Here is a 27,984-nt window from a genome sequence, read left to right as displayed (position 1 = left end):
GCAGAATATTTTGGTTGAATATGGCTGGTTTAAAGGGTGAAACAGGCAACACTATCATACAAAGTATGTCATTGACTTCCAGTCTTCAATGAAACATGTCTGGTCATAAAAAACATTACCTCGCTTGAGAACAGATAAGGCTGACGACAGGAAGGGCATCTGGCCATAGAAAATCTGCCTCAACAAATTCCATCTGACCCACACAAGCATGCAAAAGTAGACATTAAAACACTTATGACAGTGGCGGCGGCGACAACGACGTATCTAACTGCTCAGGGAGGTTGTCTTGAAATAGTTGACACCTTCTGCTAATTTGGTAACTCAGTCTGCAATGGGGATGGTTGTTTTGGACCACTTTGATCATAGATCAGAGCTGACCAGGGACTAAATAACAACAGGCAAAGACACATGAGATAGTGTAGTCCTAGATCAACTATGTCACAATGAAAGTTGACTGATCTTGGGCTAAACAACAAGAAGCAAAGACACATTTAGATGATGTAGTGCTAGACATACTACAACTGAATAAATGATGAGATGATCAGGGCTGGAACATCTTTGATCATAGGCCTACTAGGCTCGAGTTGACCTGGGGCTAAAATGAATAGGAAGATGTAAAGACACATTAAAGAAAAATATAGTCCTAGACACACTGTGTCTGAGTAAAACCTAGGATGATCAGGGCTGGAACACTTTTGATGATAGATTAAGGCTGACCTGAGGCAACAACAAGAAGCAAAGACATGGCTGGAACGTCTTTGAACATAAGTTTACCAGAACATGACTGACCTGAAGTTATGCAACAACAACAATAATAATAGGCCTGAGTCATTGCTGAACAACTTGCACAGTTGATTCGTTTATAGTAGTGGTTCTCAACCAGGGTCCATGTGACTCCTGGTGTCCATATAAGATTTTTGGGAGTTCATGCAACCAAAATAGTAAATTGGGAACCCACTTTAGTATATGAAGAGTCGTTGAAAAATTTTGCTTTAGATGGATTATTGCAAGAAACAGCTGTGTTTCTTTCTCAAACATTTTACATAGTTCAACCTACACAAGTTAATGCATGGAAAACAAAATAGGAATTTTGAAAGAAGTATGTATAAAACTAGTTTTTAAACATCAGATAGTTATCAAAAGGCTCCATAGATAAAAAAAAAAATGGTTGAGAACCACAAGTTTACAGTAATTGAATGTTTGTGTTGTACATTAACCCACTCCCCACTTTAAGTCAACATTGCCTGCATAGGTGCACATGTCAGATGTTGAACTGATTGCAGAGCAACATGAAATGAAAAGTTTTGCTCAAGAACACAATGCACTGCCTGGTCCAGGAATCCAATCTGTGATTGTGAGTGCAGTGCCCTAACAACTAGGCTAATAATTAACAAATTACTAATTATTTAATGGCTTATGAATCTGAATGCTATTCATCTTAGTACTTCTCTCTACTTTCAGGTTTGAAGACTGCAATGATTGAGAAATATGACTTTGCATCTGGGACCAGTAGCCGAAGTACAAAGTTGATTCATGGAGGTGTACGGTATCTACAGAAGGCTGTATTTAATTTAGATTACGAACAGGTAAATTTATATTTTGGTTAGTGCTGGTGGCACAAAAAAGCACTGAGTACCTGCTATAAAGCATTAGGAAGGGCATCCAGCCATAGAAACCATACCAAAGCAGACATTGGAGCATAATATCAGACCTTGGAGCCATCAGATCCTGTCAAACTGTCTGACCCATGCCAGCATGGAACATAGGCATTAAATGATGATGATTGTTAAAAATGATTGTAACCTCTCTGGTTCATTGTAGCCAAAAGCAGTCATGGACTTAGACAAATACACACACACAACAGGCTTCTTTCAGTTTCCGTCTACCAAATCCACTTACAAGGCTTTGATCAGCCTGGAACTGTAGTAGAAGACACTTGCCCAAGGTGCTATACAGCGGGTCTGAGCCTGGAACCATGTGGCTGGGAAGCAAACTTCTTACCACACAGCTACTCTTGCACGTCTCTGCAATTTGCTAATTATCTCTCTCTCCCTGTTTACTTAGCAAACCTTTTCACACAAACACTATAAATGCTGATAATTATGCTGCTGCTGCTGATGATGATGATGATAGTACATTATTTACATTTGATGGATATTTGTCCTCATCTTGTTTGTTGTAAGTACAGAGTTTTAGCTGATATACCCTCCAGCCTTCATCAGGTGTCTTGGGGAAATTTCGAACCTGGGTTCTTACTCCTAAGGTATTTTTCGATGTTATCATTATTCAGGTCACTGCCTGGAATCAAACTCGGAATCTTGGGGTTAGTAGCCTGTGCTCTTAACCACTACACTGTATGCCCGTGGGCAGTTATAGAGTGAATTTTAGGGCTTATAAATCTAATATTTTCCTATCCTATTTTCCATATGCTACTCATATCTGCACTAGGTCTGCTTAGGAGGTTATTATGTCCTAGCATATGTGCTGCTTCTTTTAATTTTCATATTTTCCAGTGCTGTTCTGTTTATTATTTTAACTTCATCCCACAGGGGGAGGTGGTCTCCATTTTTCCATACATGATCAGGTACACCCATTTTATCAATATCTCCTCATGTCACAGCTTTACGATGTTAGTCTACCCTTATTTTGAGGGGATGGCATGTTTCGCCTTTGTAGAACCTACCACAGCTGCATGGGCTGGAGTACACGCAGTCTTTGGTCATATTCTCTATTCAAGTAAAACCACCAATAGAAGAGAATATGACTAAAGACTATATGGACACTCCCTCCTCTGATAAAGTCATTAAAGAGGAGAAAAAGAAAACAATAAATTTTTTAACAAACAATTAGCATAAGTTTGTTTCTTGTTTCTGAATAATTAAGAAAAGGGAGAGCTAAACCAAAGGACACATTGAAAAACAATAGTCCTAGATATATTGATTGGAAGGTCATGGAATGATTATCTTTGATCATAGGTTTGCTGCTGGATCAGATATGGCTTGGGGCTAAACAATTACTGGAATACATAAGAGGGAATCTCAACGTTGTCACTTGATTGGCTAGAAATAACAACCCAATCTTCCATGTATCGTATCCCATCATCACCACCACTATTGTTATCATCATCATTTTATATCTTCAATCTTCAAAAAGAGAACAGAAAATATAATGAATAATGAAGTCTTAGATAGGCTGTGTCTGAGAAACAGGTGAGATGATCACAACTGGAATACTTTTAATCATTAGTATACATGTATACAGAACTAAGCATTGTTCCTATGAAGAGAGCTTGTGGAGAGCTGAGTATTTAAAATACTATATTTGTGGTTTCAAACCTGATTGTTGCTGTTATTTTGTGTTGATCAACAGTGTTCAATCATTAACTTCACTGGTTTATGAGAGATACCAGACCTAATTTATGATGACTTAGTGTTGATTAAAATATATATACGAGGTCTGATCAATAACTATCCAAACTGTTGCCATAGAGTGAAGCTGCTTGGCACAGATTGACATTGATCTCTGCTGTGTATGCGCACATGTTCTTGTTGTTCTGTTACTGATCTTGTCCAGGATATTTTGTGATAGTCTGTTTTTATTTTCAGTATAAAATGGTTAAGGAAGCTTTAATTGAGAGGTCAAACTTGATACAAATAGCACCGCACTTAGCTTATGCTTTCCCCATTATGTTGCCACTGTATAGGTAAGTTCTGACCATTTTTTAACATGCACTTCTCCCTGTGATCTTTCTCTAATTTCCTTCAAAACAAACAAAAAAGTTTGACCACTTCTCTCTTGCAAAACATCTTCTTTGGGAGGAGTATTTTTTATTCCTTCCTTCCTTTCTTTCATCCTTTCCTTCCTTCCATTCATTCCTGTGTTTTTCTCTTTTCTTCTTTTTGTATTTTATTCTTTCTTTCACTGGTTTCTCTCTGCCATTGAACTATTAGTCATCAAATTCTTGGATATATTTGAATCCTCCACTTCTTTCCAAACTCCACCCCAACTACTTCTTTTTTTATCTTGGAAAGACAAAAGTTAAAGTATAATTGGGTGAGATTTGAACCCAAAATCTAGATGTAAAACGATGTAACCAAATATTAAGTTGTTTAAGGAGAGCATCCAGCTGTAAAAACCATGCCAAAACAGACCTCGCTGGTGCTGGTACCATGTGAAAAGCACCTAGTCCACTCTGTAAAAGTAGTTCACGTTAGAAAGGGTATCCAACCATGAAAACTATGACAGCAGAGTTTGGTGTAGTCCTTTGGTTTGCCAACTCCTTTTATCCAACCCAGCATGAAAAATGGACATTAAATGGTGAATGATGTTTGGTCTGTAAGATGCTCTACCAGTTATGTTCTCATGTAATCAGAATTCAAAACTGTATCATCAGGGAAATTGGCAGTTAGCCTGTCAAGCCTTGTGCTATAAATTCTAGTATCTGGCTCTTTGAGTTCAACCTCCACCCAAGTCAGTGTTGCCTTTTTATCTCTTCAGAGTTGACAAAGTACCAGTCAAATCCTAGGGTTGAATCTTCTTTCTTACTCATCCTTTTTACCTTTCTATGTCTTTCTTCCTTATCTTTCTCTCCTTTCTCTTTTTCTCTTTCTTGCTTTCTTTCTCTTTCACTCCTCTTTGTAAGAAACTTGTGTTGGAACCTAGACAGGGATAGGCTTTTCCTGTTTTAAAATACCTAAAACATTGTATGTTACAACAGTACCCATACAGTACCCCCATCACGAGTTAAGGGCTATTCCATATGTCTCTCTAGTGTTAAAATGCAGGTATGTCTAAGGAACTTTGGAAGAATCTCGTTCTAGCACTAACAGTATTTGGGATGAGGGGAAGGGCCATTGTGTAAAAGGATCTCAAAATCATTGGGGGATTTTAGCTGCCTCAAATCAGCCCTGATGGAACAGACTTAGGATCAAAAGGGTTCCATTCATGACCATCCAAACTGTTTTCAGTTATAGATGTATCTGGGATATCTGAGAATATATTGTCCAATGTCTCTTTACTTTTAGTTTTTGTAAGACAGAAGGGTGTGCTTTGAGGGAGAGAGAGAAAGAGAGAGAGACTTAGTTACTATTTTTAGCAGGTTGAGCTACCATTTAGAGCAGGACTTTTCAAAGTGGGTGGTAGGAAATTTTGTATGGGCTCTGGGGTCAAAAGGGAGTAATAGATGTGTTTCTTTTACCTCTTGTTTCACCCCCAGTACTTTATTTTTTGATATGTCTGGTATTTATTTTATCTGTCTGTTTTGTTGAACTTCTAAGTTATGGGGATGTTTACATCCTCAAATACCAATTGTCAAGAGGTGTATGAGTGGGGAGACAAATACACACACACATGATGGGCTGCTACACAGTGGAACTGAAACTGGAACCATGTGGCAGCAAGGCAAGTTTCTTAACTACACAGCCACGCCTGTGCCTATATATATATATGTGTGTGTGTGAAAGCACATGGCTCAATGGTTAGAGCTCACAATCATGAGGTAGTGAGTTTGATTCCTGAACTAAGCTGTGTGTTGTGTTCTTGAGCAATACACTTTATTTCATGTTGCTTCAGTTCACTCAGCTGTAGAAATGATTTGTGACATCACTGGAACCAAGCTGTATCAGCCTTTGCCTTTCCCTTGGATGACATCAGTGGCATGGAGAGAGGAGGCTGATATGCATAGGCGACTGCCGGTCTCCCATAAACAACCTTGCCCAGACTTGTGCCTTGGAGGGAAAATTTCTCAGTGTAATCCTATGGTCGTCCATGATGGAAGAGGGTCTTTACCTTTTACCTATATATATATATATATATATATATATATATATATATATATATATGTGTGTGTATGTGTGTGTGTGTGTGTGTGTGTGTGTGTAGATAGAGTTAAAATCCAAGCTGTATCCTCTTGAAGCGCATGTACTTATTCCAGTATTCCATTATTCCAATTCTTTATGTAGATGTCATATATATATGAGGTATGCATAAGAGTTGAAAATTCTGAAAATATGATTTGCGGAGTAAATTATACATCAAAACAGGAGATTGCAAAAAATGTTTGATATTATTTATTCACCATTACACGTATTTCATTTGCTGATAGAAATTGCAGAATTGTACATGTAGGATAAACATGAAAGTGATCTATTAGAAATTCTTCAGACAGAGAATCAAGCAATACAAAAAAAGGTGATAGTTATGGATTGGAGTAATAAGTGTACATATATATATATATATGCACATACATCAATGTACATATATACAACTCCACACACATATACATACACATATGTACACACATTTACACACATTATCGCATACATATCCCAAACATACTTCCCCCACACACACCTACGTAGACACACACACACACTACCATTATCATCATCATCATTAGACACAAACTTTAGATACATTCAGTACAATGATACATAAATTATGTACATATATAAAAACAAAAAATACGTGTACATATAAATATATAAATAAAACAATTTTTGTAGAGAAAATTGGATTTCAAATACGAATGCTAGTAGAGACATTATTGAAACTGGTTTCTTCTCACACACAATTTATACAAAAAACAAAAGCAGTATTGTAAGTTAAAATATATGTATCACTGTACTGAATGTAAATACAGGTTGTGTCTGTCTAAGCATGTGGTAATGATATGATGATGTTTGTGTTAGTAAATGTGTGTGTATATTTGTGTGTATATGTATGTATGTATGTATGTATATATATATATATATATATATATATATATATATATATATATATATATATGCATGCTGAATCACTATCAGAACTAGAGAAGATGTTTCAGGTATGGAAGTAAAGTCTTGAATTGAAGAGCCTTAGAGTTAACCTACCAAAAACCAAAGTCATAGTAAGTAGGACCCTTCAGGTAGATGACCCTGCTTAGTCTGTAGAAAAGGTGTAGGTAGTAACTCTATGAGATGCACCGTGTAAGCTTTGGACACATAAAAGGTGCAGCAATATCAGAGGAAAGTTAACAGGGAAAATAGCTTTTGTCTGTGGTAGATGTACAGGTGCAATAAACACTAAAAATGTACAGAAAATAGGCTCCATCAACTGCCATGAGAGTAAGCTAGTGGTAGTAGTTAACTTTTGTTACCTAGGTGATCAAGTTAGTAGCAGAGGCAGATGCTCCAAGAGCATAGCTGTCAGAATAAGATTAAGCTGGGCAAAGTTTAGAGAGTTCCTGCCTCTGCTGGCAACAAAGGGCCTCTCTTTCAGAGTGAAAGGCAGATTGTATGATGCCTGTGTATGAACAGCTATGCTTCATGGCAGTGGAACATGGGTTGTGACAGCCGAGGATATGTGTAGAGTTGAAAGAAATGAAGCCAGTATGCTTCACTGAATGTGCAATATCAGTGTGCCTGTTTGACAGGGTGTAAGCATCTTGAGAGAAAAGTTAGGCATAAAAGGCATCAGATGTGGTGTGCAAGAAAGACGAATTCGTTGGTATGGTCATGTGATGCTTAAAGAACTGCCGATCCCTAACTGTGGAGGGAACCTGTGGTAAAGTTAGACCCAGGATGACATGGGACGAAGTGGTGAAGCATGATCTTCGAACTTTGGGCCTCACAGAGATAATGGCTAATGGCCGAGACCTTTAGTGATTTGCTGTGCTTGAGAAGACACATCAAACCAAGTGAAATCACTGTCATGGCTGATTCTGGTGTCACGCAACCAACATCCATGCAGGTAGTATGTAAAAAGCACCTTTCAAACATGGAGCCTCATGGAGGCAAAGTGATTGAGCTTCTTTCGAATGTTGGGCCTCAGAGAGGCAATGACCAAGACTTTTGGCATTATGTTGTGTTTGAGAAAACCCATTAAGCCAAGTAAAATTGCAGTTGTGGCAGATACTGGTGTCATGCAAATGGTACCTATGCCGATGGCACATAAAAGCATCTTTTGAATGTTGAGCCTCACGGAGGTAAAGACTGAGACCATTTGACATTGTGCCGGGCTTCAAGTGTTGGCCCTTACAGCAGCAATGACCAAGTCCATTTGGCATTATTCCATGCTTGAGAAGAAGACCCATCAAGCCAAGTAAAACTGCAGTCATGGCAGATACCGGTGTCATGCAAATGGTACCCATGCCAGTCGCACGTAAAAGCACCCATTACACTCTCAGAGTGCTTGGCATTAGGAATGGCATCCAGCCATAGAAACCATGCCAAAACAGACTGGAGTCTGGTGCAGCCTTCCAGCTTGCCAGCCCTGGTCAAACTGTCCAACCCATGCCAGCATGGACAACAAACATTAAATGATGATTATGATGATATCATTCAACTACGGTAGAAGTTAAATAATATTCTTAAGGCCACAATTTACTCACATGCAGCACCTTTAAGAGCTTGTTGCTAATTTGGTTTTTAACCAAATGGAAAACCATTAACAGTTTTGAAGAGGACTGGTCCCTAGCTACATTTTGGCATAAAAAATTGAGATTTGGTCCAGTAGAAAAAATTTTACAACAAAATTTGTAGCAACATTATTATAAGAGAGTAAATAATGCCACCAATCAAGTTTAGATCTAAATAACTTTTTTTTGTTTCAAAAGTAAAATATATTTGTCTTAGCTTCAGTGATAGAAAAAAGCATGAAAACTTTCATAGTTTTGATTCTATGCGACAAAAATTTGTATCAAAAAAGTTGTGAGGTAAAATATCATGAAAAATAAATTGGATCCAAGTATAATTAACTTTTTTATTTTAAAAACATGGGAAAAAAATGTTTGTTTCTCAAATTTGAGGGTGATAATATAGTTCTATACTTTGTTATGAATATAGTTCTAGGGGATTTTTTATATATGTCACCAGCATCATTGAGGTAAGGAAAAAATTATCAATGACACTGCTAATTGACACATTTGACACATTATTAATTAGCATAATAGCATAGCCTGGAAAAAAACATGGATTACATGGAAAAATGTGAGCAAGAGTAACAATATTCTTAATATTCTTAAGATCTGAAAAAGTACAGGACAAGTTATTACACATGGAAAAGTCCAGGAGAAGTTATTACATCTGGTAGAGTACAGAACAAGAAAATTTTTACTTGAAATATTGCAGCTAAAGATAAAATATTTTGATTGAGTTATTTTTAATTTTTAATTGAACAAGTAATAACAAATAGAATAACTTGCAATAAAATTTTTAGTTTTAATAAAAGCTAATATTTTCTAAATCTAAACATATTTGAAATTTTATCTTTAGCTGCAATATTTTAAGTAAAAATTTTCTTCTTCTGTACTTTACCAGATGTAATAACTTCTCCTGAACTTTACCAAGTGTTAATAACTTGTCCTGTACTTTTTCATATTTATAATCTTAAGAATATTATTTTTCTTGCTTGCATTTTTCCATGTAATATATATATATATATATATATATATATATATATATATATATATATATACACACAGGCATGGCTGTGTGATAAGAAGCTTGCTTCCCAACCACTTGGCACCTTGGGCAAGTGTTTTCTACTATAGCCCCAGGCCAACCGAAGTCTTGTGAGTAGATTTGGTAGATGGAAACTAAAAGAAGCCTGTCATATATATATATATATAAGGGGTGGGGGATTCACAAAAAAACAAAAGACGAAGACAGGTGGTGTAGACAACAAACAGATGTATTACTTTAACGCTTGAGAAGTGAAAAAGTCTTTAATGTTTCGAGCCTGTGCTCTTCCACAGAAAGAAACAAGGAGAGAAAATAAATAATGTGTAGTGGCTAGTGATCCATCATGACAAATGCTGGACACACACACATATATATATACGTGTGTGTTTGTGTCTGTGTTTGTCCTCTCTCCACTGCTTGACAGCTGGTGCTGGTGTTCTACATCCCCGTAACTTAGTGGTTTGGGAAAAGAGATCAGCAGAATAAGTATTAGGCTTGCAAAGAATAAGTCCTAGGATTGATTTCTTCAACTAAAACCCTTTAAGACAGTGCTTCAGCATGGCCACAGTCAGATGACTGAAATAAGTAAAAGAAGAAAAGAATATATATATATATTTACACACACACACACACACACACACACACACACACTGATATACATGTAACTCCAATTAGCAAATGAAATGTGTAAAGGGCAATAAATAACACCTTGAAATTTTCCTGTTTTCACACACACACACACACACACACACAGAGTTTCTGCCTACCAAATTCACTCACAGGGCATTGGTCAGCCTGGTGCTGCAGAGTAAGACTGAACCCAAAACTGCATCCTTGCAGAGTGAGCTTCTTAATCACATAGCCATGCCTGTACCTATATTATGAGTTAATTTTAATCTTTTTTTATTAGTTTCTCAGAAATATTACGATGTTTTTTGCTACTAGTATTTGATTAAGTGTTAGAAACATAAATTCTAAAGAAAGCTATTTCTAATTATAGCCAATGTAATACTGGTTTCAGATTTTGGCACAATGCCAGCAGTTTTAGATGAGGGGCCAAAGTTGATTACAGTGCTTGACTGGTACTTATTTTATCAGCCCTGGAAAGGTGGAAGGCAAAGTCAACCTCAGTAGAATTTGAACTCAGAATGTAAAGACAGACAAAATGCTTCTAAGCATTTTGCCCTCTGTGCAAACTATTTTGCCAGCTTGCTGCATTTTTCCTCAGAAATATTAAAATGTTATCAACCAGCAATTTTTAATTAAACGTAAGAAGCAGAAATCTAAACAGACTTATCTCTAATTATAGTTGATGTAATATTAGTTGGTTATTCATGTTTAGTTTTGATAATACTTGACTGAATGTTGTAGAAATATATTGTAATTACTCCCCCCACCACACACACACAGTGTTACTGATATCTGACTTGGAAGAGTTTAGTTCAAGTGAGTACTCAGTACATGTGTTAAGTAAAGTGAATATATTTATGGCCTGATAGCTGTGTGTGTGTGTGTGTGTGAGAGAGAGAGAGAGAGAGAGAGATTTTTTGCACAATGTAACATAAACCAGAAGATCTGAAGTAGATTGAAATATTACAAACCTTCCTTGTGGGTGAAATAAAAATGTAAATATATTTTTTTTGTGATATAAAGTCATTATCACTATCAGTTCATGTCTGTTGTCCCTGCTGCTATGGGTTGGGCAGTTTAGTAGGATGCATACATACATACATACAAACACACACATGCATATGCACACACACACATATATGAATTTTTTATAGATACATAAATCTTTAGTTTTAGATGAGATGTGTGTGTTCATATTTTTATATATGCTTTTTTTTTAATGTGGATAGTCCTATTTTTATATAGTTTTGTAAAGTGGGTGTGTGAATATATATATATATGTATATATATATATATAATACACACACACACACACGCACACACACACACACACACACACACACACACACATTTAAAGTAAATACTTGTGATCTGAGGGTGTTGCTGTACACTCTCCAAATGCAGTGAAGCAGTTCTCTAAGTGTTTCAGTCCTTTTCCCTGTCACATCAGGGCTGCCAGAGATCACCCACCAATGTAGGTGACAAAACAACCACACAAAAGCAAGAGCTCTGTTGAGTCAGATGTTGTGACACTGGATCAGATGTTTCTATCATCCTCAATGTTTGTTCTTGTTGCACTGCTTGTGCTCTTTCTTGAGCCAGATTTCATGGTTTGCTTTCTCAGTGACTTCCAATGATTTTCTGATAACATCTTTTTCTATCCTTCCTTGTTAGTGCAAGACTCATGAGTATCAAGTGTACCCTGGTTCCAACAAATCCCCTAATACTTATCTCTACAGGAAGGCATAATTGTCTCATGTCCATTGTTTGCATAGAGTTCAACCAACTTACCATATTTTCTGTCTTGTGTAAAGGTGCAAGTATGGCAGTGTGGTAAGAAGCTTAATTCCCAACCACATGGCTCTGTGTTCGGTCCCACTGCATGGTACCTTGGACTAGTGTCTTCTATTACAGCCTTGGGCCAACCAAAGCCTTTTCAGTGTATTTGGTAGACAGAAACTGAAAAAAGCCCATCAAGTATGTGTGTGTGTGTATATATATATATATATATATATATATATATATATATATGTATGTATGTATGTATGTATGTGTGTATGTGTGTGTGTGTATGCTGGTGGCACGTAAAAAGCACCCACTACACTCTCGGAGTGGTTGGCGTTAGGAAGGGCATCCAGCTATAGAAACACTGCCAGATCAGATTGGGGCCTGGTGCAGCCTCCTGCCTCCCCAGACGCCAGTCGAACCATCCAACCCATGCCAGCATGGAAAACGGACGTTAAACGACAACGATGATGATGATGATGTGTGTGTGTGTGTGTGTTTTTGTCTCCTCCACTGCTTGACAATTGGCATGTATTTACATCCCCATAACTTAGTAGTTCAGCAAAAGAGACCAATAGAATAAGTACCAGGCCTAAAAAGAAAAAAAGTACTGTGGTCATTTCATTCAATTGAAAATTCTTCAAAGCAGTGCCCCAGCATGGCTGCAGCCTAATGACTGAAACAAGTAAAAGATAAAAGAAAAATGTCTTTGATGTATGCTTCCTAGGAAACTGTCATCTTTCCCATCTTCCTTTCTTAGCACCATTTGATGAGGTCAGGTCTTTCGGTGGTAAAAAGTGGAAAGTGATATTTACTATCAAGGTCAGCAGAGGACTTCCAAGTCTCCACTCATTTTGGATCATTCTTCTTCCTTACACTGCCTGGTTTGTAACATTTCCCTTCCCTGCAAAATTTTATTTTCCCATGCTCCACTACTTTTGGTTTATATAATCACAGTGTCACAGTATCACCAGATCATCAGATGCTGTTATACACTGTTGATCACAATGCACTTTCAATTTTGTCTTGATTGTGCCATTCTTTTCCATCTTGATCCAATTTGCTTGACTAAATCATCTTCCCATCATCGTGGAGGTCTTCCAAGTAGCCTTTTCTGATCTCTTGGATACCACTTGGCAACTGCACAAGTTGTCTATGAGCTTTGTGACATTTCCGGCCCAGTGTAACTTGTGCTTTCAGTACTCTGCAATCACATCATTCACTCCACTCCATTCTTGAAATATCTTATTTCAAATATGCTCTCTTAGTGATGTTCCTAGCATGGATCTTTCCATAGCCCTTTGTGTTGTAGCCAATCAATGTTCTATCCTGTGTGTAATAGTCCATGTCACTTACAGAAAGTGCTATTGAAGAGTCTGGCACACATGGTATTGTCTAGCTTTGTCTGGAGCATACCTTCCATTCTGTCCTTATTCTCCTTGAGATTTCAGCATCTATGTCTTGGCATATATTTACTGTGTACCCTAAGTAGACATACACCTTTACCTCCTGAAGGTCATCGCTTCCCACAGCTATCTGGCCTTGTGCTGCATCTTCTGATTGCAATTGTAGGCATCTCTATGTGGTTGAGAAGTTTGTTTTACAATCAGATGGTTTCAGGCTCAGTCCCACTGTGCAGTTCTTTGGACAAGATTCTTCTATGATGTGTGTGTGTGTCTGTCTGTTTGTGTTTCCATGTCTTGGCATCCACACTAATTCTAAACAAGTATCACTGCCATGAAAGCAGTGTCATTCATTTGCAGTCTTGCATGGAAACCTGTCCAACCATTTGTGTTGTTCATGTATGAATAACTGGGAAATATTACCTAACTTGTTTGCAAATGGGTTGATATAGTTTGTAACAGAAAGAGCCTCCTGTCATAGAAAATCTGCCTTAACAAATTCAATCAGAGCCATGTGAGCATGAGAAAGTGGACATAAATGTTGATATATAATATGGAAATCTTGAAAATTATTCAGTTTTTCATAAGCTTTTTGAATCAGTAAAAATCTTGAGTGAGAGAGAGAGAGAGAGATTTCATTGGGATTAAATAGATCAAAACATTTCATATAGTTTCTATAATTTATTTGAAATAAAAAAAAATGTGTTTTGAAATAAATTGAGGTGTTTACATCCTGAAATTTTGTCAAAGTGAATATTGTGGTTTCTAAATGCTTATTATAGAATGTTGTTGTTGTTGATTTAATGTTAATTAAACACTAATTAATGGCATATGGTCATTTAGATGGTGGCAAGTGCCTTATTATTGGGCTGGAATTAAAATGTATGACTTCGTGGCTGGAAAACAGAAATTGAAAAGCAGCTATTTCCTGTCCAAGTCAAAGGCTCTGGAATTGTTCCCAATGTTGAAGAGAGATGAATTGGTTGGTGCTCTTGTTTATTATGACGGTAAGCTTGGTTTCTATTCTTTGTTTTTGTTTGTTTTTGCAACTAGACAACTGGATGTTGAAAATACTGACTGCATAGAGAGTCATAGGATGTGGCTGTTGTTGTTATATAACTCTAAGTTAACATTGATTGAGCAAACCTATGATCAGACATTCCAACTCTGACCATCCTGTCTTTTTAGGAATATGGTGAAACTGTGTTGTCTATTGTGTCCATTCCATATTTATGATAATAGTTGGGTATGATTTGAGGGAGATTTGATTGCTACTTATTTCTAGCAAGTTGAACAATCATATAGAAGCTTCCTTACTATTGATTGGATAGATAGATAGATTCAGTGTGTAGATGTTGATTGGATATATATCTGCGTTGTTTTTCTCTTGTCTGTGTTTGTCATTAATTTTTCTCTCTCACTTGAACTTTGTTGTCTTTCCTGTTGTAAGATATCCTTCTTCATAATGTCTTCTTCTTCAGTGATATTTACAATTACTGAGCCATCCAGAGGAGTAATTCTATTGCACTAATCCTCCATATTTATATGTACCAAAACCACTGATTCTGAATCCCATGGTTGACAAGAGGTATTCTGTGTCTAAATGTCCTTTTCTATTAATCATTGTCTATGTCATCTCACTTTGATTTTGATTGCAGACATACAAACAAACAAGAAATTATAAGCACATATTTCACTTTGATTCCAGGTCAACATGAAGATGCCCGGATGAACATTGTACTGGCCATGACAGCCATCAGGATGGGAGGCTCTTTGACCAACCGTGTAGAAGCAAAAAGTTTAGTGAAGGAAAAAGATGAAAATGGAAAAGAGAAGATCTGTGGTGCCATTGTAAAAGACTGTCTTACAGGTTATTGTCATTGTCTCCCTTCTCTCTTTCTCTCTCTGTCTTTCCCAACTCTGTCTCTTGACAGTTTCTGTCAGTATCTGTTGTTATTGTTTAGTCCTATGAGCAGAGCTTTAGAAGACACTTTGTCCAAGGCTCCATGTAGTGGGGCTGAGCCCAAAACCATGTGGTTAGGAAGTAAACTCCTTAATACACAACCATGCATATATACTTGTGTGTGTGTGTGTGTGTACGTAGGTGTTTCCATTCTGCATCTTTGCATGAAAGCATTGAGCAAAAGTGAAATAAAAAGGTGATGCTATGTCAAGAAAGTATCCTCCAGCTCTGTATTTTTAAAGACTTGTGGAACAAAAGAATAACTGACTGAGAAAACAGTTGAAAGTTAGAAACAAGAGCAGCAACTGCTTTTAAAACAATGTCTCAATAATAGGTATTCATCTAACCCATATTGGCCTGGAAAAGTGGAAGTAAACAAATGAATAAACATATACACATAGATGTGTAACGGTTGTTGTAGCTGTTGGTAGCTTGTGTACGTGTAGAGTCATGTTGACGCTGGCGGGGACGATGCTGGTAGTCGTAGTGTCGTGTTGACGCTGGCGGCGATGCTGGTAGTCGTAGTGTTGTGTTGCTGCTGGCGACGTCGGGGGGCAATGCTTGTAGTTCGTAGTTGTATGATGGTGTCGATGTCGTCGCAGGAAACTGGTTGCTGCTGTGTTACGCGTGTGTGGTCAACGCCAGCCAGATCTAGGATCTGAGGCGCGACAAATTTGCTGGGTATAATCTAGGCTATTTATAGCTGAGGGTAGGCTCCAGAAAAACACTATCACTTGACCTTATTAGGGGCTGTGGTTGGTCACTTTGCGTTCTGGCGGGAACGGTACGAGGCAGTTGCCGCTTCAAATAATAATCAGTCAGGTGATGACAGGGAATGAGTTGTTTTCTACTACGCCCACACTTGTTACTATTTATAGTGAGAGAAGATGGTTTGTTTGTATATAATGGCGATAGAAGTATTCACTACAGATGTACACACACATGTACATGCACATAGATATAGGCATGGTTGAGTGGCTAAGAAGTTTGCTTCACAATCGTGCAATCCTGTATACATACCCACAGCATGCTGTCTTGGGCAATTGTTTTCTTTCATAATCTCAAACTGACTGATGTATTGTGGGTGAAATTGGGTAAATAGACATTGGTAAAGCCTATCGGATGGATTGAAACTGCATTTCAAGGGTCCAACCTTTCGTGAATTGTCCAGTTGATTGACTTGAGAATTATAGGAATCCTTTTAATACCAATCTGCCTGAGAGTGCCTTGCTTTTGTGATATAAATGTCCTGTTTTAAAGTGATCTAAATTAAAACCTTCCATCAAAATTTTATGTTAATTTGTTCTAAACACCAGATTAATAATAATGATAATTATTTTTCAAAATTAAATGAAACAAAGGCAGTGTATTTCAACAGAAATATGGTAACAAAAGGATTAAATATTGTACAACTTGATCACTTAAAGACTGCCTCTAATTCTATAATATAAACTTTCTGTTTTAAAGTGATCTAAATTAAAACCTTCCATCAAAATTTCATGTTGGTTTATTTTCCAAATACCAGATTAAACTGACTAACTTATTTTACTAAATTCATTATTTTTAAAAGTAAATGAAACAAAAGCATTGTATTCCAAGAAAAGTATAACAAATGGGTTAAATATTTTGTGACCCTATCTGTCTTTGTTCTGTAACTCAGCTAAGATTCCTGTTTTAAAGTCATCGAAACCAAAACCTTCCATCAAAATTTCATATTAATTTATGTTCCAAACACCAGATTAAATAATGACAAGGTTATTTTAGTAAATTCTTTATTATTTTTCACAATTAAGTGAAACAAAGGCTGTGGATTTCAACAGAAATATGGTAACAAAAGGACTATTGTGTGACTGTATCAGTCAATGTGTAACTCAGCTAAGACTGCCCCTGGTGCTACAATATAAATTTCCTGTTTTAATGTGAAATAAGTTAAAACCTTCTTCCATCAAAATTTCATGTTAATTTTTTATGTTCCAAACACCAGCACAAAAGTAATGACAGTTATTTTAATAAATTCATAAAGATTAAAACTACAAGTCTGCTGAATACTCAGCCACATTTCTGTTAATTTGATGAGCAGATAATTCAATTGGCCAAACATCTGAACATTAATTGTCAAAATTACAAGAAATGCATATTGTTGAAGTTAAGTGACAGATGATCCGCCATATGGACACATTGTATATCTTCCATGAAATGTATGTATAAAGTGATATATAAACATGACTCTGTCATTGTCATCTTTAAATGTCATTCATCAGAAAGTATATTATATTTTTGTGTTCCTGTTTGTTACTATTTGATACTTCAGGAGAAGAATGGACAGTAAAAGCTCGCTGTGTCATCAATGCAACAGGACCCTACACAGATTCAATCAGGATGATGTCCAACGCAGAAAACAAAAATATTTGTAAACCTAGCTCAGGAGTTCACATAATTTTACCCGACTACTACAGGTGAATATTCAGGAAGTTGACTCCAGTCGTAGGAGTCATTTTTATATTGTCAGTTATTGAATGAGAGAGAGGAGCTGAGGAATTAGGAGAAGGTGATATAAGATATGATGTGTGTGTGTGTGTGTATTATAGAATGTGAAGGTACATGGCTTAATGGTTAAGGGTGTTGCACTCCTGATCACTAGATCATGGGTTCAATTTCTGGGCCAAGCAACATGTTGTGTTCTTGATCAAAACACTTCATTTTACATTGCTCCAGTCCACTCAGCTGTAAATGGATAACCCTGCAACAGATTAGCCTTCCAATCAGGGGAGATATTGTCCTGCTTGTCTAGCTAGCAGGGTGGCATCATTTGAAAGCTAAAATGATGTGAAGCAGCAATATATATAACAACATCCAATAGCGTGATCAGTCATATGACATGTATCATAAAGCCACCTTTATACCCCCTTCATTGTGTGTCTTGTCTTGCAATTCACATGATGACCTCACTAATGCCATGTAAAAAGTATCCAGTAAAGTGGTCGACATTAGGAAAAGTATCCAGCTATAGAGACCTTGCTAAAGCAGACATTGGAGTTTGGCAGAGTCCTCTAACTCTCTGGTCAGCTCCTCTTGAACCATCCAACCTATGCCAGCATGGAAAATACATGTTAAATGATGATAATCTTATACATACAGGGCATCCCAGAAATATTTACCCAGTGATAGTTCATGATTATTCAAAATAAACTTAAGGTAGGATAATGAAATTTGGCACACACGTTCTAATGTAAATTGTCAATCCATTGCAGTAATTACATTTCAAAGTGACCACCTTTCACCTTGATCATAGCCTGCAAATGAGTGGTCACTGAGTTGCATGAGCACCATACCACCTCTTCATCCAACTTGACCCATGAAGACAGAAGGGCTTTCTTCATAAATATCACATTTGAATAAGAGCGAGCAGAAACATTACTCTCTAAGGTGGACCAGATAGCAAAGTCCATGGGATTGATTAAGGGAGGCCATATTGTCTTGTCCCAGAAACCACTGGAATGCTCTTTGCACCACCGCTGTGTCAAATTAGGTGTGTGGGCTGGAGCCCCATATTGAGTGAAGATGTAACGATCACCAAAGGTTTCTGTGACCCAGGGTAACACTTTCCCATCCAACATTTCCACATTAACTTCACTGTTGATCATGACACCAGCATCAATGAAGATCAAGGGAGTTTTGGACCCATCAGATGCAACTGTGACCACCATGAGTGAAGCTGTCTTCTGACGACCTTTGGGCAAGTCAGCTGTATTACATGCATAAAGCCTGTCATTCTGCTTGTTGGTAACTGCCTCCACAGTGAAGATCTTCTTGTCAGACCAGATCAACACTTTGTTAGCAGTGCACCTCCCCTCAGCTAATGTGGTTTTACCCCTGTCGAGCCATTTCTTCTTGGAAGCTGCTGAAATTAACTGCTGGGATTTTTTCTTGTATGCAGTTAGTTTTAAATCCTCTTTAAAAATCCCGTGCATTGACGATTTTGAAATATCAAGAGCTTTTGCAGTTTGTCTTGCATACCTGCAGGGATTTCAGTTCATTTGCTTCTTCACAGCTCCAACAGTTTGTTTGATATGAATTGATCATTTTCTACCAGGAATTAGCTTGCTAGAGGCAGTAGCAGACTTCATGTATCATTTCCAGGTATTGAACACTGTTTTACAGTACACATTCAACTGTTTTGTTATGTCCTTGTTGCTCACTCCAGCTGTTTTCAAAGTGACAATCTGGTCACATTTTGCTTTCAATTCCATGTTTGTCTACAAACTGTTATAGACAAACAAAATCTTTCTGGGACACCCTGTGTGTATATATATATATATATATATATATATATATATATATATATATATATATATATATAAGCAAGTACTGTTGTGAGACAGGTTTGTTGTGAGGTCAGTGGGAGTAAGATGTGAGTTGTGAGTAAGATGGTATGTGACTGGTAAGGTGTTGTGGAGTTGGGCAGGTTTGTTGTTTGTGGGGATAAGGATAGATAAGGTGTTCTGGGGTCAGTAAGTTGATTTAGGTAATTTGGATCTGGCAAGATGGTGTAAAACAGCATTGGTAATGTGATTTGGTAAGGTATTAGTAAATAGAAAAGATGTACTCATAATGAATAGTTAACAACAAAAAAAACCCTAAAATGTTTGTTATTCTTTCTCTCAAATGACTGACCTTATATTCTCATTGTTTCTCTCTTCCATTTCACTGTTACATCTCCTGTCACTATCACCTCTTTTATTTCTCATTTTTCTCTCTTGCCTGGTTTCTTTCTTCTCCTCCTTTTCTCTCACCTTCTTGTTCTCCTCCCCTCCTCCACTTCCTCTTGAATTTTCTTTTAAATCTCTCTAATTTTTGTTTTAATTTTATTTAAATCTTTTTTTTCCAAGCCCCTCTCACATGGGTTTACTAGATCCATCAACCAGTGATGGAAGGGTGATATTTTTTCTACCTTGGCAGAAAGTCACTCTAGCAGGTACAGTGTTACTTTTTCTAATTTAATATCATCATCATCACTGTCATCATGAGCCAAAAGCTATTACTATACACCAGATCACCACCACCACCACCACCACCACCACCATGTTCTGTGTTTACATCAATGGTACCACAGATCTAATGTGTTCTCTTTGTTTATATTATAGGTACCACAGACAATGAATGTGAGGTTTCAGATTTTCCACAACCAACTGAGAAGGAAATTCAATTTATATTAACAGAGATTAGAAATTATCTTAATCCTGATGTCAGAGGTTTGTAGGAATCTTCCATGGTTGTCTGTATCAGTCTGTCTGTTTATCCATGCATCCTTCCCACTCCGCATCCACCCACTCTAACTTTTCCATTCATCTTTGCATCCACCGGTTCATCCATTTGTTCATTTAATCAAACTCTCCAGTTTGCCAACCAACACTTTCAGCCATCTATTCATTTATCGACCTATCCATTCACCTCCATGCCCAGCCAGCCATCTATTCATCTACTCATGCCATCCATCCATTTCTTTTCTATATAACATCATCTTGATATGATGTTGCTCCCTACTGCAGTAACTCCTCTCTCTTTACCCCAGGGACTTCCCCTACCATGCAAAATGGTCGTAGGTGTTGTCGTTTTCCCTCTGACTAAGCTGTAAAAAAGAAACAAAAACAACATTCCCATACCAACTTGAAAACGGACATTAAAATAACTCTAGCAACAGTGTGGAAATATAGGGTATTTTTACGAGTCTCCATTCCATTTCTACACTCCACCCAATGTGTATAATTGTTTAAGTCATTTTAATTTTATTAAATTCCTTTAAATGTTTCTGAACCATTTTCAGTTCGTCGTGGTGATGTCTTGTCAGCATGGAGTGGCATCCGTCCTCTAGTCAGAGACCCAAACAAATCCGATACACAATCTCTAGCTCGGAACCACATCATTGAAGTGTCTGATGATAATCTGATCACCATTGCTGGTAAGTTGCAAGTCTTGTCATTCGTTTATTTAAAGACTTTGTTATTGATATTATAAAGAAGGTGGTGAACTGGCAGAATCATTAGCACGCCGGGAAAAATGCTTACATTCTGAGTTCAAATTCTGCCATGGTTGACTTTGCTTTTCATCCTTTCAGGGTTGATAAAATAAGTACCAGTTGAACAATAGGGTCAATGTAATCGATTCATTTCCTCCCTTAAAATTGCTGCCCTTGTCGCAAAATTTGAAACCATTATTATTATTATTAATAATAATAATAATAATAATAATATGGTTCCCATACTGCAAAGTCATGGAAATTTGAAGCTCCTTAAGTTGAAATAATGTTTGTAATCCTTTTAGCCTTCTTTGGCCTCATGTTTTCATTTTTATTGTTACCATTGCATTTCTGAGATTGTCTGGATTGCAATGATAGTATTTTTGTGTAGAATCACCCCCTACTTTGCAGGGGGTGTGCATCAATAATTTTTGAATTCTAACTACTTTTGGCAAAAGTAAATATTTTGCAATTTTCTTTAATTATTTAAAGACAGCTGATAATAGAATGGCCTACGCTTAATGATGTCACCAAGGTAAATACTGGTTCGTCTCTAAGTAGCATCAACACTTTCGGTGACAACAATGACAGTAACAACAACAGCAACAGCAGCAGCAGTGACAACAACAACAATACTAAAGAAATGAAACATAGAAATGCAAATATCACCACTATACCACAACCACCTCTGCTACAATGATTTCTTTTGCAATTGCGGTGAGAAATTTGGAAAATGTTTGCATAGATGAAGAAGATTTAAAAATAGCAAGGGAAATTGTTAAAAGGAACGAGAGAAGGGTAGCCCTAAACCCTCCTTCTGATGTCATAGAGAATATCTTGAGATGCACAGTCACTCACCATTGCATTGGAACTAAATCTCGGCAGGTGGAAAATGCATCTGAGAGTGAAATACAAAAATGCTTTGGGTGTGTGTGGAAACAGAAGACCCATATCACTCGAGGAAAGAAGTTTAGAACTATCGAGGTGAGACTTGGGAGTGAAGAAAAAGCTAGAATATCCGTCACCTGGTTAGTGGTGGCCGTCTTGGCAGGTTTAGATGAAGAAGATGTGACAATCTTGGAGGTCAAGAAAATACCAAAACAAAACTGGTCAAGTTTAGGTATTCTCAGTGGGAGATTGGGTGGTGGTGTTGCAATGCTACTCCGGAAATCCTTAGATCTCCAAGTACAGGCTATCTTCCTGGGCCTGGATGGTAGGATGGTGGTCCTGGATGTGAAGGGCAGTGAAGGTGGCACCTTTAGACTGGTGGCGGTTTATGCCCCAACAGGGGCTGGAAGATCAGATTTCTTCAGGCGTCCAGAAACATTAGTACTAGTGGGGGACTGGAATAGTATTTTGGACACATGGAAGGACTGTGTGGGTTTAGTACACAGTAGAAGGGGGTGTAAAAGCCTCGGAAACCTGCTCAGGACTTTCCAGTTTTCTGACAGGTGCTGACTGGATTTCCTTGATGTGCCAGAGTGGACTGGAGCAACTACAGCAAGTCATCCAGATCGTATTTAGATAGAGTATTTGTTAGGTCAGAGGATAGGGATAGCATAGGTTGACCACAATTTAAATTGGTTGGCTACACAGATCACAAATTTGTGATATGCTCAGTCAACTTAAGTAGGACCTGTAGACGGACCCGGTTACTGGAAGTTGAATGTGTCCTTACTGGCTCGCAAAGACTACAGAGACCAGGTTAGCAAACTAGTCAAGTGGCAGCTGATGGGAGCAGTTGTCAACAACCGGTGGTGGATCGCTCTGAGGAGAGCAATTAAAGTAGAACCGATAGTGTTCAGCAAAGATTTAGCAATAGAATGAAATAGATTAGAGGGAGAACTAGTTAGCAAACTAGAAGAGGCTATTAGTAAAGGCATCACAACCAACGTATTAGCAGTAAGAATGGCTCTTGACCATTTCTTTGAGGCGAAACACAAAGGGTGCATTGTCAGAGCTAAGACACATGCACTAAAACATGAAGGAACTAAAGCCATCTGATGGGCCTGAATGGTAAAGACATGACTCAGAAACAAAACCACAATCAAGTCTTTGACGGATCAGGACGTGTTCCAAGCAGACGTGTGCAGTTTTCCAGCAGTGCTTTGCACAGCTGTTTGGGGAAGGTAATGGGTCGATGATGGTAGCAGACTTTACTTCATACCTGGATGGCCTACCACAGCTCTCAGTAACAGATGTGAGATTCTGCAGAAAGCCAATTACAGCCACTGAAATACAGGAGGCAATGAGTGATTGCAGAAGTCTCAAATCGCCTGGTTTGGTCAGTCTGCCCTACATATTCTATGTATTCATGTCAAACAAATTTGCCAGATTTGTTTGGCAGCTTCTTGGCAGACGTCTACAGTAACTGGCAGCAGAATGGGGGAATTCCTAGTGCTGTTAGTTAGGGTGTGGTAACACTGCTGAGAAAGGACACCGACAATGGGGATGTGCTAGGGAATTTTTGGCGCATAACTCTGCTAAACACTGAGTTTAAGATTCTGGCCAAGGTGTTAGCAAAAATGTTGGTGCTTGTTGTTGGTTGTCTGGTTGGATCGGCACAAACATGCCCAATTCCAAGCAGTACGTCATAGAGAGGGCTGGAACTAAAGCTGGCTTTGGTGGGGTCCTGATCAATTTAGATCAGTCAAAAGCTTTCAATAGTGTCGACCATCGCTACTTGGAAGCCGTCCTTAAAGCAGCCAGTTTTGGACCCATTTCCAGATGTCTTTGGCTTGACAGTGCTACTCTGCAGATGTGCTGTCAGACAGGCTTGTCTGAGGTGTTTGCAGACTGACAAAACCATTCTGCCTGCACTCATTCAGTGTCTGGGCATTGCTGACTTGTGAAGTTATGTTGAACAGCTGCTGTTGCATGTGGGATGGATCTGTCTGTCAGCCAAGTCTATAGTGATGATTGCCCTGCTGCCCTCCTTTAATTGGGCAGGCAAGGCAGTTTTCCTTTGTCTGGTGGACAAAACTGAAAGGAATGACTTAACATTCCCTTAAAAATTGCTGGTCTTGTGCCAAAGCTGGAAAAGATGAATTAAAATGTTGAATAAGAATTCAGCATTGGACAAAATGCTTTGCAACATTTCTCCCAAATCTTGCCAAGAATCAACTTTACCTTTCATCCTTTCATCCTTAATAATGTTGAATACTGGGGGTCAATGTTATCAATCCCTCCTTCCCTTAAAATGGCTGGCCTTGTGCCAAAAATTAGAAAGAATTAAGTCAGTGAACTGGCAGAATTGTTTGCCTGTTGGACGAAATGATTAGTGGCATTTCTTCTGACTCTGTCAAAATGGTCTTCCTGATCCGAAACTTCATTTTTTGAAACTCCTCTCCCCACACCTTCGGAAAAAATTTCCCCCACAAATTTCTTTATAATCATAATCTATGCCATCTGAAAGGTATTTGTATGAAATTTCATTAAAAGATATCCATTTTCCTGAAAGTTATGGGGAAAAAAAGTCAGATCATGTGAATTTTCCGAAACTCCTCTCCCTACCCCATCAAAAAGATTTTTCTCATAAATCCCGATATACTCTGAATCCACAGCATCTAAATGGTATTTGTTGGAAATTTCATTAAAAAATATCCATTTTTCTGGAAGTTATGAGGTAACAAAGTTAGTGAATGTTACATTTGTAGTTATGCTAGTTTTGTTTCTGTGTTTGCTTGCATGCGTGCTTGTCTGTAATTTAATACAGCCAAACCAGTACATAATGGGAAAATACTCTCAAAGTAAGGGACCCCTGAAATGTGAATACAAACAGAATAAAACAAGTTTCGCATAAATCAGACCACAGATTCCCGAGATACATGGTTTTTTTTTCGTTTGTCTCCACAAGTTTAAGCAGTGAAACCTGGTGTTATTGCCTTTTACTGTGAAAACTTTTATAAATAGCAAAACCAGCACATAATGGAAAAATACTCTGAAAGTAAGGTACCATTGAAATGTGAATACAAACGGAATAAAACAAGTTTTGTGTAAATTGGACCATTGGTTCCTGAGATACATGTTTTTTGGGGGATACCTTGAACTATTGGTGACCCAACAGGTCACAGGTAGTCTAGTTATTATGATTATTAAGGCAGTAAACTGGCAGAATTGTTAGCACACCAGGCAAAATGCTCAGTGGCAAATTTGTCCGTCCTTATGTTCTGAGTTCAAATTCCACTGAGGTCGACTTTGCCTTTCATCCTTTCAGGGTCAATTAGATAAGTACCAGTTATGTACTGACCTTGATGTAATCGCCTTACCCTCCCCCCCCCAAAAAAATTTCAGGCCATGTACCTTTAGTAGAAAAGATTATTATTATTTGTGCATTTTGTCTGTCTTTACATTCTGAGTTCAAATTTCACTGGGATTGATAAAAAAATAAGTACCACTTGATCACTAGAGTCAACTAATCCTCTCTCCCAAAATTGCTGGCCTTGTACCAAAATTTGAAATCATTATCATTGTTGTTGTTGTTAACAGAATTATTAGTGCATCAAATGAAATATTAAGCAGGATTTCTTCAGCTGTTTTATGTTTTTGACTTAAAATTCTGCTGTGGTCAACTTTACTTTTCATTCTTCTATAGCAGTGTGGTGAGGTGTCTGATAAAATAAAGTACCAGTCATAAATTGGGGCTCTCACTTACAATTTGTGATCTTGTTTCTTTGTTAAAAATCAATATTAAATTTTTTTCTATTGATACAATTGCAAATTATCTCGATTTTGCTGTCTTGCTATCGCTCTGGTCTTATTGGATTTGTGTCCCTTAGTCACTATTTACTAACTCGAAAATATTTATTACCTGTCATAGGACACATTATGTTAGAATATACTTTGGCCATTGTGGGTAATATCAGGCAATGTTACATCTAAAATTTATTGAGAATTAATCAATATTCATTATCATCACCATTTTAATATCCACCCTTCCGTGCTTGCATGAGTTAGACAGAGTTTGTTGAGGCAGATTTTCTACAGCTGGATGCCCTTCCTGTCTCCAACCCTCATCTGTTTCCCAGTAAGATAATATTTTCTCATGGCCAGACATGTTTTTGCATCATATTGGAAATGAGTGACACTACTTGTACGACAGTGACACTTACTTACAACTATCATGCGATGTAAAGGAGATGCAAACATTCAACTCCATGGTTCCAGGTTCAGTCCCACTGCTTGGCGACTTGGGTAAGTGTCTTCTACAATAACCTTGGGCTGACCAAAGCTTTGTGAATGGATTTGGTAGATGGAATCTGAAAGAAGCCTGTCGTATATATATGTGTGTGTGTGTGTACCTTTGTGTCAGTGTTTGTTCTCTACCACTGCTTGATAACCAGTGTTTACATCCTCAAAACTTAGCAGTCCAACAAAAGAGACTGATACACTAAGTACTATGATTAACACAAAAAAAATAAATACTGGGGTTAATTCATTCGACTAAAAATTCTTCAAGGTGTATCCCCAGCATGGCCACAGTCTAATGAGTGAAACAAGTAAAAGATATGCACACACACATACACACACAATAGGCTTCTTTCAATTTCTGTCTACTAAATCCTCTCACAAGGCTTTGGTTGGCCTACAGCTATAGAAGACATTTGTCCAAGATGTCATGCAGTGGGACTGAACCTGAAACCATGTGGTTAGGAAACAAGCTTCTTAACCACACAACTACACCTGTATCTATTGTTATTGATAAAATATATTTATTGCAAATATGCAAATGAGAAATTTGTTTTAATATAATCAGTGCATTACTATATCATATTACTGTATTACCAGATTATCAGGTGTTGTTATACACTGCTGGTCACAGTGCACCTCCTTGCAGTATTGCAGTTTTCATATGTTGCCATCCCATTGGCTAAGCTGGCAGGTAGGCCAACATTCCACCTGAATGAAACACCAGTCCATTGCAGAATTACCCATTTACTGCTGAATGTACTGGAGCAAAATAAAAGGAAATGTTCTGCTCAATAACATAATACACTACTAGCCTGAGAATTGAAACCATGAGTTTGTGATTGCAAATGCAAAACCCTATCCACTTGGCCACATGCCTTCACTCTTAATCTAATATTTCGTTCAATAAACATTTCTTATTTTGAACATTAGTATTTATTTCATTAGTGTTCATTTACCATGTAAATAATAAATCATAATTCTAGTATCACTGTAATATTATTATTGTAGCTATACCACAGTGGTTGAAATATATATTCCTATTAATATCTGTCATATACTCTACTTTAAGAAGGAAATAAAACATAAGTGTCAATTTATATAAAGAATATAATGGCAACAACATTGGCTTCTACAGGGGGAAAGTGGACCACTTACAGACATATGGCTGAAGAAACCATCGATAAAGCAGTCAAGGTTTGTGGATTGAAACCCAAGACTCCAACTTGTCAGACCAAGGGTCTTCTGCTAGATGGCGCCCACGAATGGTCACCAACTCTGTTTATCCGGCTTGTACAAGACTTTGGCTTAGAAAATGAAGTAAGGTTTTAATTCATGTTAAAACAGCTTTTATTTTTTATCTTTTTGTGTGACACTCTTGTTGTTGTTTAGCCCTAGGCAGGTTAGCCTTGATTGAGGAGAACTATGGCAAAAAGCATTCCAGCCATGACCATCCTGTTCTTCTTGGGTATTATGTATTTAAGATCAAATTATCCAATGTGTTGCTTCATAGTAAGGTGGAATTTGAGGGAGATTTGGTTGCTATTTTTTTTGTAT

The 27,984-nt window shown here is 37.6% G+C and overlaps 1 protein-coding gene across 1 annotated transcript in view; it reads left to right on the top strand.

Moving 5' to 3' along the window:
• LOC106870772 (glycerol-3-phosphate dehydrogenase, mitochondrial) overlaps positions 1-27,984 on the top strand; it is a 91,059-nt gene that overhangs the window by 40,256 nt on the left and 22,819 nt on the right. The window contains exons 4-12 of the mRNA XM_089340486.1: positions 1,462-1,586; positions 3,606-3,703; positions 14,105-14,268; positions 14,970-15,131; positions 17,536-17,680; positions 20,114-20,199; positions 20,369-20,476; positions 21,049-21,183; positions 27,566-27,747. Coding sequence (XP_089196612.1) covers positions 1,462-1,586; positions 3,606-3,703; positions 14,105-14,268; positions 14,970-15,131; positions 17,536-17,680; positions 20,114-20,199; positions 20,369-20,476; positions 21,049-21,183; positions 27,566-27,747 — 1,205 coding nt within the window. The remainder of the gene's footprint in view (positions 1-1,461; positions 1,587-3,605; positions 3,704-14,104; positions 14,269-14,969; positions 15,132-17,535; positions 17,681-20,113; positions 20,200-20,368; positions 20,477-21,048; positions 21,184-27,565; positions 27,748-27,984) is intronic.

This window comes from Octopus bimaculoides, chromosome 23, assembly GCF_046866305.1.
Source record: "Octopus bimaculoides isolate indiv1 chromosome 23, ASM4686630v1, whole genome shotgun sequence".
Taxonomy (NCBI): Eukaryota; Metazoa; Mollusca; class Cephalopoda; order Octopoda; family Octopodidae; genus Octopus; species Octopus bimaculoides.
Note: the sequence above shows the minus strand (reverse complement) of the source record. Positions and strands in the feature narration are given on the sequence as shown.